The sequence below is a fragment of the Brugia malayi genome (assembly GCF_000002995.4).
Source record: "Brugia malayi strain FR3 genome assembly, contig: Bm_v4_ChrX_scaffold_001, whole genome shotgun sequence".
In the NCBI taxonomy this organism is placed as follows: Eukaryota; Metazoa; Nematoda; class Chromadorea; order Rhabditida; family Onchocercidae; genus Brugia; species Brugia malayi.
In genome coordinates this window covers 1,259,312-1,273,632 of record NW_025062479.1, presented here as the reverse complement: position 1 = coordinate 1,273,632, position 14,321 = coordinate 1,259,312, and the positions used below count along the sequence as shown (strand labels likewise).

Here is a 14,321-nt window from a genome sequence, read left to right as displayed (position 1 = left end):
GAAAAATAAATTCAAAAAAACTAGTATTTTTTATGCTCTCTAAACTAATTTAAAAATATTCATTAAAATTCACTATGGGGAAATTTCATTTTTAATTAGGAGTAAATTTGAAATTAGAATTTAGAAAATCGGAATAATAGAAAAATAATCAGAAAAAATATTTTTGAGTAAGATAAAATATAATAAAGTGGAAACCGAAAATGTAATGAAACCAAATGAAATACACACGGATTGAGTTAGTAGAAAAGCATGCAATTAGCTAGTAGAAACATATGCGTAAAGCTAATGCAATGTTAAGAAAAAACATGCAAAAGTAAGTCAAATGCAGAGTGAAAAAAAAAGACATACAAAAAACATGAAATAAAAAACACATGTGGTTAGCAAAAATGCATGCAAATCACAATGTTAAGGAAAAGATGTTAAAGTAAATTGGGGTGAACGATACAGGTTATGGGGAGGCATAATATCTTCAATTTAAAGAAATGCACTGAATTTAAACGGATCATATAAAATTTAGTAAAGGTAAATTACATACAGGTTAGCAAAAACACATGCAGTTAGCAGAAAAGAATGCAGTTAGTAGAAACACTTGCACTTGCAATTAAGAAAGGGACATGCAGAAGTAAATTACGAAGACCATGAATAAAAAGTGCAGATTATGGCGAGGTACATTATATTTAATTTTAAAAAAATGGATTGAATCTGAAATATATCACACAAAATGCAGTAAATATGAAATACATAAAAGTTATCAGAAAAGCATGCAGATATTGAATTGAACATGCAGTTAGGAAAAGGTATGCAAAAATCAAATAAAGAAGGTGGCTATAAACATGCAAGAAGTGCAATTTATGTGCATCTTTTTTGGGAAGTGAAATATCTTTGATTAAATGCATTAAAATCACAAAGGAACGTCAAAAGTGAAGTCACTTATTAGTCACATGTGGATAAAGAACCTGCAAATAGAATGAGGATAAATGCATGTGAAATTGTTGACACAGTAGATCAAAGGTTACAAAAGGCACAAATTACAGATGAGTAGATTAAGGAAAATGTTTAAGAAAAAATGCAATGAATTTGAAATGAATAGCATAAAATACAGTAAATATAACATAAAAGATATGCAGTTAATAAAAAAATGCAATATTAGAAAAACCATGCAAAAGCAACTACGGAGAATCATAGAGTTGAGGAAAAAGAACATGAAAAATAAAGTCAGTAATAAAATATGTATAAATAGAATGTCTACGAACCATGCAAAACTGTTTGCAGAATAGAAAGAAGACATAAAAAGCAAAATATGAAATACACATGAGTTAGCAAAAATACATGCAGTTAGTAAGCATGAAAAACGAGACATTAAGAAAAGACATATAAAAGTAATTTGAGAAATATGAAGTGAAAGAAAAATAATACAAAAAAAAAAGTGAATGAGCATATGAAATTACTAGTAGTGTATGTAATGTATAAACATAAAATTTGTGGGGAAGAAATATCTTCAGTTAAGGAAAAAACCAAACTAGAAGGTAATTATAAAATGCATAAAAGTGAAGAACTCGAAATGGATGTAAAACTCAACGTGTGAAAAACATATGCACAAATTATAAGTTGTAATGAATGATGAAATAAATTGAATTAAATGCATTGAAAATTGAATAAGTGAGGTTATCATAAATATATGCAATAGTTGAAATGAAACAATAGGTAGAGAAAGGTGAATCGGAATACAAAACACAAAGCTCATTAAAAACAAAAACAGAAAATAATCTACAGTGCTAAAAATCGTAGTAAAATTATTTATCGCTGAGGAAAAAAATCGAAACTGAGTGATGAATGAAGCTAGTATAGTGATCCAATAAAGCTTTGGACACAATAATTTGAAAAGTAAAAAATAATGAAGTTGGCACAAATGACAATTTAAAATAATTACATATTAGAAAGAAATTAGAAAGACAAAAAAATTAGTTATTGGGCAAGGAATTTATACATGTTAAGAAAGTTTATGCATGTTTAGCAATTGCGATTAATAATTATAATTCATGAGTAATATGTGATGAGTTATTAATTTCTTTTTCGTGTATAAACCTCATCACTGATTATATTCGTACGTTAGATATTTTGATTCAAGCAAGTTTTTGAGTGAAAGTGAAGAATATTGATATATATTTTGTTTCACTAGATATTTGCATTAATTGTTTATTGTTTTTTTTTTTGTTTATGTCTGTTTTTGACGATTTATTATGCAATTGTTTTTAAATTTCAAAAAGATTTTTTAAATAATTATTACTCATGAATTATAATTATTAATTGCAGTTACTAAAATTTCGTTTCGTTGTGTTTTAACTGTGTTTCTTTGTATAAGAAATATCAAGCAGTTTTATTTTATAGCAATTTTTCTGTTTGTTTATAGTATTTTCACTAATTGTATTTGGTTTCTTTCAATTTTCTTTGACTTACATTATTTCATCAAATTTATGATTCATCAGCAAAGGAGCAGCTATTTCTGTTTTTAACAAGGAATCGCACTTGTGAGAGTTGCATTAGTGAATTGTTAAATTAATTTTATGTAACATCTTATATTATGTCTATGGACAGTTGGTTTTTTCTCTCGAAGGTCAAAAAAATTTAATGGATGAGATTCGGTTTTGTTTTCCTCTGTTTAGGTTCACTATCTACGTACTGTATTTTTTATCTTTTTCATAGCAATTTTTTTTCCTTTTTTTGTTTTTCATCTATTTTAGTGCAAATATTGTTTTGTGGTTCATGTATTTTAGTATTTGGAATACATTGCTATAGTAGGACAAATCAGCTCCAGTATTCAACAATTTGGCTTTCCAGTAAGAATGATAAAGTACTAAGTTTTTAAGTTCATTATTTTATCAAATTTATCCTTCAGAAAAAAAAGCAGCAGGAAGAGTTTCATCATTAAAAAATACTATTAATACTATAAATCATAGGAAATTAAATTTTTACATTTAACTTATCAAACATCAAAATGGAAAAACTTTTAAACATATGCTTGCAAAAAGCTGGACAGTTAAAAATAAAACTGGAACTCAAGAAATTCAAAAAGGACTCCTAGAAAAAATAAAAATTAATGAAAACACCTTTGAATATTTGAAAAATTACACTGATATCCTAATTAAAATTCTAAAAAGAAACACTTGTAAAAACTGAAAAATAATCAAGGTTAAAGAGGATTCACTGCAAAACTTTAATTCTTCTTTTTAATTTACATTTTGTGTTTTTCATACTTTTTGGTCCACTTCGACTTTGGCTTTAGGTTTTTACTCTTAAGTGTGCATTGTGTGAATTGTTGGGAGCTGTTAATCTCACAATCACGTGATCGATAACAAACGGATATTTGTGCTCTATTATCAAATCAGCGTCGATCAACATTCATACTGTAGGAATGCTCATAATGAAAAAAAAATTTTTCTTAATTTCACTTCTTGGCTTGTTATCCATCGATGTTGAATGTTAATGACTAGGAAAAGTGTGGAAGAAGTTAGTGTGATTAGAAGTGTGGGAGATATTTAAATAAAAACGAAACGATAGGATGAGTAAATATGAAGATTTTGAGCTAAACATGAAACAATTGAACATTTATAGAGTGAGGAAAATGAAAGGTAATTGCATTAGCTATGTGGAACGTTTATTCGTTTTTCTATATGAAAAATATTTTTCTCTAGCAGTGTTTTATGTTTATTGTTCATTTCTAACTTCTTTTATTTATTTTATTATAAAAGAAAAAGTTGTAAACAGTCTTTCTTTTTTTTTTTTGTTTTGTTGGTGTTCTTTATTAGTATGTTTATTGTTTATGAAGTATTTTGTGCCTTTTATTTATTATATCATTAAAAAATTGTGAAAAAAACATTTTTTTTTTTTTTGTTTTCTTGGTGTTTTTTTTATCGGTGTCATTATTGTTTACGCAAAAAACTGCTCGCTATACGACCAGGAGTCAATTTTTTTCGAACTCGTTTGTTCTTTTTTCTGATAAAGTTTTGTTGTTGTTTACTCGAAAGCATATTTAATTCTTACGATTATAAAAAGCGCTCTTGTCTGCGAAATAATGCTACTAAATGATACAAAAAAAATCGGATTTTTAGCAGATTTCAGTGGAAGTATTACGTTCATCTTTAGCTGCTCTATCACAAATGATATATTGCTGTAAACTTTTGCAAAATTTTATTCAACGAATCAATAAGATAAGCAAATCTGAACTGAGAATGTGACTATCAGCATTGATCAAAAGTGATAGGCCTATCTTTTTTTATCAAAAAGAGCATAGAAAATTTATTAACTGTTTACTGAATGCAATGAATAGCAGTAAAATTAAATTCCAAGTGATGTAAGAATCAGAATGGAACAGATAGAACATACGAAGAGGAAAGTGAAATGTAAATGTTAGTTTTTACTTTTCTTATTTATCATTTAATATCGACAGGAACATAAGTTGAAAGGAATGTATTAATTTACAGAAATTGTTGTTTTTACTTGAATTTATTACTTTCATTTGTGGTTAATCTATTTTATAAATAGGAAAAATAAGATATTTCCATACCATTCTCTGGAATATGTACAAAAAACTTTTTTATATTTGGTTTTTTTCTCGTATTTTTCAGTAATTTATATACATACGTGTGTACAAGTGCACGTGTATATGCGTATACTTGCTTACGTGTGTGCGTGTATGTTTCTGTTGGATAGTGGAACGACGCGACTAGAGAAAATGACTGCTGGAACTTTCTTATATAATGAGTTCTCGAAGGTGGTGGTGGTCAAGGGAAAATTTCAGGAACCTGTCGATGTAGGCTTACATGCTAAGTGTTCTTCCCTTTTTCAAGTCAGATAATGGACTGAATTTCATGTCTGCCGTTGAGATGCGATGATACTTAAAAAATACATCACTGACTACAAATGAGTGTTGTTTGGCTAGTCGTATGTTTAAGTCTAGAACGTGGAGATGAGTCTTGGCTAGGCTATCTTCTCTAGGCTCCTCTCCATACGGAGAAAACAATGCTGTTTTTGAAGAAAGCTGCTTAGTCATGCAGGATTTTCCTGAACAAAACTGTCATGTAGCTTCGAATGCGAGTTTCACCTAGTTTTTTCTCTCATCTTTATGAAACAGGGTATAACCTTCGGGTGTTTGCAAAGACTTTTTTAGACTAGGCCTAACGTTCGTCCTTTTGTTTGTCCATCTGACAACTTGTGGTTTTCTAGAACTAGCAAGCTTAAAGGTAGCGAAATATTCATGTTATAGACTTGTTTCTTGTATCTGGTAGACTTATGGCTTTGCAAGGCTAATGAGTTCCATCTGCCCGAGTCAAATTTTTCCTTTCAGGCCATATTGGAGCCGTGCAAGCTCATCTTCCACGGCGAATGTCAGCAGAGGACATATGTGTAGATGTCCGAATGATAACGTTCCAGATTGCGTTGTAGCAGCATGAGAAACTCTTTCAGATTAGCTTCAGTGCCGGTGGACGACCGAGAATAGTGAAGAATGTTGTCCGCGTACCGGAAGAATACATTGTGGAAGATGATCCACGAAGATTCCGCTCACTTCATTGTTTCCTATACCGCAAACATTGTCAGCGGTGATATTTGCTGTGATGAAGCAATACTTCAAGCAGAATTTCGATCATTTCCGATGGTAGAAGTGACAATAGCAAAAGTAGCAATCATACGACAGCAACATATTTGATCAGAAATAAACGATGCAGTCTTCATCACTTTGACAATATCATTTATATAATTTTATTAAGCAAGGAAGAACACAGCATTATGAATTTGAAAATATCATTGTTCATTTCATAAATACTTCTCTGTTCTTTAAATGCGGAAAATTGTGAAAGTACTATGGTAAGAGAAATTGTAACATCCCGTCTAATGACAATTTCAATATCTTACTCTGTATATAAAATCTTTATGATAGCATTTGGCTCATTTTAAAATCAATTCAAATACTCTTCTGTAATTTACTTTATATTTAATTAAATTTTGCGCATTTCAGGACAATGATATCGCACTGATAAAAGAAATTAAACCTGATTCTTTATGATCCTTCTTCTTGCTCATCTTCGTCTTTCCCAGTTTGTTCAGTTATCTCACAGGGTGTTAGATTCCCCTCCTCCAAAATAAGATTAGTAAGCGACAATCGCAATTTCAATTCTTCGGTTTTTCTGTAATATTTGGAATAATTAGTGAACGCCAACTACAGCTTTTTGATGTAAGAAAAAAAGTTCAAATGGACCTTAGCAAATAGCAATAAATGATAAGGCTACTTTAGTTTTTGAACCTACGTGTCCTTGTTCGGTATCGGCGACATGTGCTTATCATATTTGTCATCTAATTTCTGGAGGGTATTTTTCAGTTTCGATTTAAGTATTCTCTTTTGCTTAAGTAGATTTCTGCGTTCCTTCTTGTGAATGATTCGTTCACGTCGCATTTTCCGTCTTTGTTCATTGAGCTTTTTCTCATGTGCGTAACACATTTTTTCCAGTCTGATTCGTTCATTTCTCGCATTGTTCAGTTCGATCATTGCATCTATATACTGAAATATCAAAGAGAAAATTATGGACTGGTTTTTTTCTTCTTTACAAAATGCTTCAATATTAAATGCACTTGAAAAAAAGTAACGTTTTTTTTTAAAAAAGTAGTATCAACAGCTTTCAAGACAACTTTAATAAGCCTGCTTTTCCGTCTTCCTCTTCCTTCAAAACAGCAAATAATCAGGAATGGGTAGCAAATCAGTATGAATTACTTTTTTGGTCATATTTTTTCCGTTTCCGTCCAGCATTAATGGGTATTTTTTTCTAACCAACAGCAGTTGTATCTTCAAGTTAAATAATTCTGCCTTAAGTTTTTCGTTCTCCTCCAAAACTCCGATAGTTTCGTTGCAAACAAGGCGATGCGGAAGCGATAGTGTGCCTAAATTTTTCAGCAAATGAAGCAGTACTTAAGAACAATTATGGGTAAAATGAGAAAAGTTATCACACTTCAGTTGAAGGTAAAGAAAACATAATTGTAAATTAACCTTCACTGAGAGTTACTGTGAGTCTTCTTGGTTCATAAATGTCGGAAACGGATTTCCATTTCTTCATTGGTTGAATTTGTGTAGCATTCTGATCGTCGCGATTGCTCCCCGTATTGTTTTCAGATGCCATTCTAAATAAATATCATTAAATTACTTCTTATAACTCTCACAATTTGATCCCATAAGCTGGCTACTTTTTCCGGTTACAAATGCCGCCAATAATTAATGCTTAGGAAGTGAATCAAATGGAATATTATCTCTATATTGTCTAGAAGTTTCAAAATGAATGAGATGTGTGTGTGTGTGTGTGGGCATATACGTGGGTAAGTGTATGTGTGTGTGTGTGCATGTGTTCAGTTTGGGCATGGCATGTACGTGGGTAAGTGTATGTGTGTGTGTGTGCATGTGTTCAGTTTGGGCATGGCATGTACGTGGGTAAATGTATGTTTGTGTGTAGCATAAGCGTCCGACTATTTCTTGTAACATCTTGAAGCTCTATAACCCCTAAACACCCTGAGACCACGCGGTACGAAACGAAAAGCGCCTTGGAGAGAGAGTTCGAGCGCAGCAAAAATAACTGAGATGAAAAGAACAACTGTGAGAGCCTTTTTATACAGTACTCCATGAAGCTGCGGAAATAGTCAGGGAGAAACTTCTGGAACATATGCAAATTTTGACTTTTTCAAGACTTCTTTCTTACCTCAGCAAATTACTTTTCTTCTTTATATGTGCCATCTATTTAATTTCATATTAATGATCAATTAAAAAAGTCTCATTTGAGAACTCATGTGAAGAAATTAGCGAGCGAACGAATCATTCTGCCAATATTAATGCTAAAATACGTGCACACACTCCGACAGGTCATTTCATCCCGGTAAATACAAGAAAATCTTTTGGGCAGGAAAAGCCACAAAGGGGGTGGGCAAGTATTCGGGTAACAATCAAATTAGGAAACAAAACAGATTACTCAATGAAAATTTGCATATGTTCCGTCTTCTTAGAATAGTATATAACAAGCTCCAGTAGTCATTCACTTCATTATTTTCTCGGTGAGTGAGGTGGGTGTCTTTTCGAATTGTCTTTCTTTTGTTTCATATCACGTGGGTTTCGAGTTGTCAAGTAAATGGTTTGCGTGTAAATAAAAGTATTTATTGAGGAAGTGAAAAGGGGAGATGAACTGGGATTTATTGAGAATAGAGAGTTCAAAATTTGCCCGCCATCTGGTTGTTCATTAGATCTGGGTAGAAATGGTTGAAGTCTAAGAGAGCTTTTCTGTGGTTTATATCGCTTTACATCAAATTTTCATCTTTTCATGTGATTGAGTAGTCCTTTATGTATCGCCGCCTAAATCCAACTTAGACTAAGTTCCACTCATTCTTTTCCGAACTTATCAAATTTGACAACACATTCCTTAGCAACTGCTTTGCTGGACAATTCTAGAGGATAACATCGTTGTTTGATTTATTTTCTGAAGAAGTATTAGTGGTATTTGTAACTTAAGAAAGTAACAAATTTCTTCTTGGAATTAATTTGGAAGAATTATGAAAGAAAGACGTGATGGCTTCTTCAGTTTAAGATGGCATTCGAAAACTTCGGTTTTAACTCAATACCGTCCTTGCTTGAAACTATTCAGCAACACATTGTTGAAATTGATGCGAAAAACGAAGAGCTTGAAGAAAAGATATCGGAGTTTGAGCAACGCGCCAGAATGGATGTACCGAATAACCAAGAAACACCGGAAAACGTAAGTCATTTTAAAAAAAAATTTAAGTGCTAGAAATCAGAATTTGCATGGAAAATTGAGATTTATTCCGAAAACTTAATTTTAGATGCAGCAAAATCAGTCGGATGGTAGTGATTCGGATGAAGAAATTGAAGAATTCCTGCATGAGTTGTACGCATTTAACGGCGAAACGGGGCCGAGCGGACTATCACCAGCGGATGCAGCGAATGCAACGAATGCAGCGGAAGCAGCGGATGCAGTGGATGCAGCTAATGCAGCGGATGCACAAAATCATCAGTAGTTACCCTTTATTTGTTTCATGGGTTTCCCTTTTTTGTAAATCTAAACATTTCTTTTTAAGCATACCTGAAATTGTAAGTGCTACTAAAATATTGTTTATGATAAATAATGTTACAATTTCTCTATCCAGCAGTTTTTTCCTTCGGTGAAATTTTGTGAACTCATTTCTAAATTTGGTATTAATCTCTCAGTAATTTCTGTTGCGAAGTAGCCGGTTTGGTTTCTCTCTATTTTATTTCTCGAACATTTTATAGCTAATCTTAGGTATTATGGGCTGTTGCTAATCTCTTCCATTATATCCCCTTTACGAATTACTGGAAGGATCGCATAGCACATTTCGAAGTTTCATTTAACTCATTGTGGTTCTCTCACTATTTTAACGTCGTAATGGGGTGTGGCACTTCTCACAGCAATTTAGCGCATAATTGAAAACGAACTACTTAATGTGGTTCAGTGTTAAAAACGGGCAGTATTCCTGAATTCGGTGTTAGTCTATCCGTATTTCTGTTGCGAACTAGCCGGTTTGCACTTACTTCATTTCCCAAACATCTTATGGACCATCTTAGGTATTATGGGCTGTGGTTAGCTTTTAAGAATTACTGGAAGGATCACACGGAACATTTCGGAATTTCACTTAACTCATTGTGATTGGAGAGTGATTTATGTCATTTCCACTTGTATTTCCAAAGTAGCATATTTTAATCGATCGATGAAGCAAAAAATTGAAATAGTTTTGAAAAATAATCTCCTAGAATAATTATACGCAGCTCTCAATGCGAGTTTTACTTACTTTTGCCTCCACCTGTCGCTACTGAATTTGTGAAACCGAGTATATCCTTTGGGTCGATCGCACACGAAACTGGCCACATCCTAAGTTGTGGTTTATCTCTAGCGGGCCTAGCAAGCGTAATTGTGGCAGCGAAATCCTCATGTTGTGGGCTTATTTATTGTATCTTCCTTGTAGACTTGTGACTTTGCAAGGCTAATGAGTTCCATTTGCCCGGGTCACATTTTTTCTCTCGGAATGAGTTGCCTTAAAGCAAATGAGTCCATTTTACCCATGGGCACACTTTATTGAAACCTGCTAGTCTTTCAGGCCACATTGGAGTCATATGCACCTCAAAAATAGAGAATGCATCATGACTTTCCGCACCATGAAAAATTCTTTCAAATTTCACTTACTAATGTATCTTTCCTTTTCCTTTCGGGTATAGTCTGTGTGCACTGAAGGAAGATTGTATGAGGAAGTAATGAATTTAGTCATTTCGCCCTGAGAGAACTGATTCAGCTGTTTACGGATCAGTTTTGCTCCAATAAATTATTGTAATAGGAAGTTTTTTACGACTCTTTGTAAAGAAGGTTAAAGTGAACGAAGGTAGTTGTAACATAAAATATGAATAAATGATTTCGTGAATCTTTTTAGCTTACTATTCTTTCTGTATAGCTTTCATTTCCTTTTACATATTGCATTTATTGTTGGTGAGAGGATCGTCACGTCAAATCCCTCGGACGTCATGGCAGTAACGTTGGTTGTGAACATTTTGTAAAGAGTTGGGTTATCTAAATTGACGAGAATTTTTGGATAATTAATGTTGCAAATTATAGTTTCTGAGTGCTTTTTTGATCACATTTCTACGAATTATTACTGATATGATTCCTCGTAATATGGAAGTAGTAATTGAATGATGACAATGATTTAAAAAAGAAAAAGGGTTTTATAATTAGAAATTAGTGGAAACATCGACATAAAAAATTCGTCTCGAAATTTTATGCATCGTTTTAGTAAGCCAATATAATGTGCAATATCTTTAAGAATTGATTCGAACTATCTTATCATTTCATACAATATATTTCTCATCAAAATTATATCAGCAAACTTGTGCATTTAAACAAATTCTGATTTCAAATAGAAGTGTCGGTAATTTGAAACATTTGGATCTTACATCTCTTTTAACGTGTTCGCACGACTTCCGGTATTTATAACATGTTTTGATGCTTGGCAGTGACTTTGCTAGAAGAAGCGCTAAAGGAAATTGTATAATGTAAATGGAAACTGGTGCCTCTATTGAAATAAATATGAAATTAAAGTCGTTCGAAAAATTTGTGACCATTTTGAAAGTATCGTTTTGCAAAAGTTTAACACAAATAATTTTATTATAATTAATTTGCCATTAAATCATTTGAAATTTTTGGTTGAACTGTTAATACTCCAACCAGATTACCATAAATTGAATGGAATGATTTGTTGTTCATTACTGATTTCATAACTGAACAAAGGTAGCGGAGACCTGCGTCATATACTAGTTGCATTTGCGGTAAAAGTTTAATGAACAATAAATAAGGATTCAACTATCATGAACGTACAGGAACTTATCATTAACCAATGCTTATACACCATTTGACCTTGGAAGTCCTTTAACAGTCTAGTCTATGCATACCTGTGTAAGATCTACTTGGCAAGATATAAGGTAGTTTGTAAGCCAGGAATGAATTAATAACAAACATGAAATAGTATGACATATGAAATTAACGAGAAAAGAACTGGACCATAATGATCACATTAGCATTTTTACATTTCATAACCGGATTGTATGCCAGGATGCATTAGTTTTCAATCTCGAAATAGGATTTTGTGACCAGAAAGAATATATTGCATCTTGTAAAGGAACTGATCTCGTTAGTAGCTCTTCCACTACATTGTCCTCTATCGCTGGAAACAACCTCTATCACTGCTCAACCATCGTATCATTCAATTCGTAAGTGCATTCACTATACCACCTATTTTCTTCTTTTGGCTATAATAATATAATTATTGATTGATTCCTTAATTTCTAAGCACTCAAACAATGGAAATACGGCGATGGATTCATTGGGTAATGTCAAAAGGTTGTTCAAGAAAATTTGTCCTCTGCGTCAACAGTAATCAACATTTATTCTTTTGTTAGGAAGGCTTAGTGTATAATATCAACACTAATTGTTGTGATCATGCACAAAATGTTGTCGCTAGTGATAGTGTAGCGAATTATAAATTCTAACCAAAATAATAAGGTTAATATAAAGAAAAACTTAAAAGTAATCAATCATTTTTAAATTGTAAACAATCTTACGGCATCATAAATCATCTCTCCATAAATTTGGCTTCTTAAGATTTATTACTCATGTGATTTTATGTGAAATTAGCCCCTATCATAATTTCTTATTTTAAATTCCTTGTAAACACTCCCAACCCCTATGTAAAAGCAAATTTAGAATTTCTTTCTTAATGCCCTGTTTCCATGTGAAACAAAATAGGTTTTCTTTCTTGATAGTTCAGATCGTTGACTTCTTTGTCTTCGATACTGATAGATTCTCGAATCTGTACTGGTACCGTTCTGTGTACGTGTACTGTGGGAGTCTTCGTAAAACACTTTATTATTCAAACCTCAAACTTGGGTAATTAAACCACAGATTAACATTAAAAATTATACAACATTACAATAATGAATTGATAAATAACACACAAATGTAACTTAATTATAAAACATTTAAAGATATAAGCAAGCTAGACACCTCACAATCAAGCCATACCAAACAAGGAACTATAATGAATGGCTTTATAAGGAAGAAAATTGGGAGGGATTTTATGAATGCTAAGGTTACAAAGCGGATTAAAATCACTTAAAACACTAGCCTTTGTTCATTACGTTATAGCTTCCCATTGTGGCGACACCCTCACATATGTGATTTTATCATATACACACTTAACCTTCTACATGTATGATCTTATTGTAAACACTTCAAAATTCCTCACATATGTGATTTTATTATAGACACGCCCAATCCTCACCCATATAAATGCAATCTTGATAAACAAGAGTTTATTGTCGACTATAACCTTCATAATAAAACTCTATTTCCTTCAATTTTATAAATTCACATATGTGATTTTATATGTGATTTTATTATAGATTATTCAAACCTCAAACTTGGGTAATTAAACCACAGATTAACACTAAAAATTATACAACATTACAATAATGAATTGATAAATAACACACAAATGTAACTTAATTATAAAACATTTAAAGATATAAGCAAGCTAGACACCTCACAATCAAGCCATACCAAACAAGGAACTATAATGAATGGCTTTATAAGGAAGAAAATTGGAAGGGATTTTATTGAATGCTAAGGTTACAAAGCGGATTAAAGTCACTTAAAACAATAGCCTTTGTTCATTACGTTATAGCTTCGCCATTGTGGCGACACCCTCACATATGTGATTTTATTATAGACACGCCCAATCCTCACCCATGTGATTTTATCATAGGCACGCCCAATCCCCACTCATATAAATGCAATCTTGATAAACAAGAGTTTATTGTCGACTATAACCTTCATAATAAAACTCTATTTCCTTCAATTTTATAAATTCTATTTCTACTGATCAGATTACTGTTTTGTAAGAATAAAAAATTACAATAATTTCTCTGCTATATTATAAACAACAGCGTATTTCACCTTTTACTATCTTTAACGCTCCGAGCGGAACACAACAATCAACGTAAGTCCATTTAACTTTTATATTTCACGAATTAAAGACAACCTTTCGCGACAAAATTTTTTGGTGCCAAGAGCCGGGATTGTATCCTTTTCCTTGCTCAGGTTTGGTAATTATAGGTTTAATATTGATTTGAGAGTGAATGTTGGCAGTTTCTAATCTGCTCATTCACATTAACTAAGTTTGTCAAAAAGTTTCTTAATTTGAGAATTGACCAATGCATATCCTTTTTCTTTCGTCTATATATTTTATTTGATATCCATGATGGTAATTTACTCTCGATCAAAATTTCGATATTTGAATGTTCGAGGCTTTCTCCTAAAGCTTCTCGTTCTATTTTCTCAATAGTTCCAATCCATTCTTGTTCATTTCTATTAATTGACTGGAGCTCATTGTATAGTAATGTCGTTTTCCTTTGAGGCATGAGTACAAATAATTCAGTTTTTGGACTTCTGGAATTGCTTGTGTGTGGACTGTTGCGTTAAAACTGCTCCAAAATTGTCGCCATTGTCTAGCGTCTCCATCGAAAGTAGGGAGCGATAAATGAGGAAGATTTACATTAATATTTGAAGGAATAAATTTTACCTCTTCTTTTGCCTGTTTGCTTGTCAACTCCTTTGAGAGTTGCGTTAAGTTTTGGTCAGCTTCATCCTTGTGCATTATTAGTGTTATTATCGCTCCCCTTCCTTCGTGCAATAATTGAAATATTCTTTGGTCGCCTT

The 14,321-nt window shown here is 32.3% G+C and overlaps 2 protein-coding genes across 2 annotated transcripts; one reads left to right on the top strand and one right to left on the bottom strand.

The window, feature by feature from the left end:
• Window positions 1-6,055: 6,055 nt before the first annotated feature.
• Window positions 6,056-7,166, bottom strand: Bm17888 (Uncharacterized protein; the record flags this gene model as incomplete). The annotated part of the gene is made up of 4 exons (XM_043073219.1): window positions 6,056-6,182; window positions 6,303-6,553; window positions 6,764-6,930; window positions 7,037-7,166. 4 exons carry the CDS (start codon window positions 7,164-7,166, stop codon window positions 6,056-6,058), a joined length of 675 nt encoding a protein of 224 aa, XP_042929153.1.
• A 1,446-nt stretch (window positions 7,167-8,612) lies between these two features.
• On the top strand, window positions 8,613-9,060 carry Bm9127 (repeat motif-containing gene, putative; the record flags this gene model as incomplete). Its single annotated transcript, XM_043073218.1, has 2 exons — window positions 8,613-8,780; window positions 8,866-9,060. The coding sequence occupies 2 exons, from the start codon at window positions 8,613-8,615 to the stop codon at window positions 9,058-9,060; spliced, it is 363 nt and encodes a 120-aa protein (XP_042929152.1).
• Window positions 9,061-14,321: the final 5,261 nt, after the last annotated feature.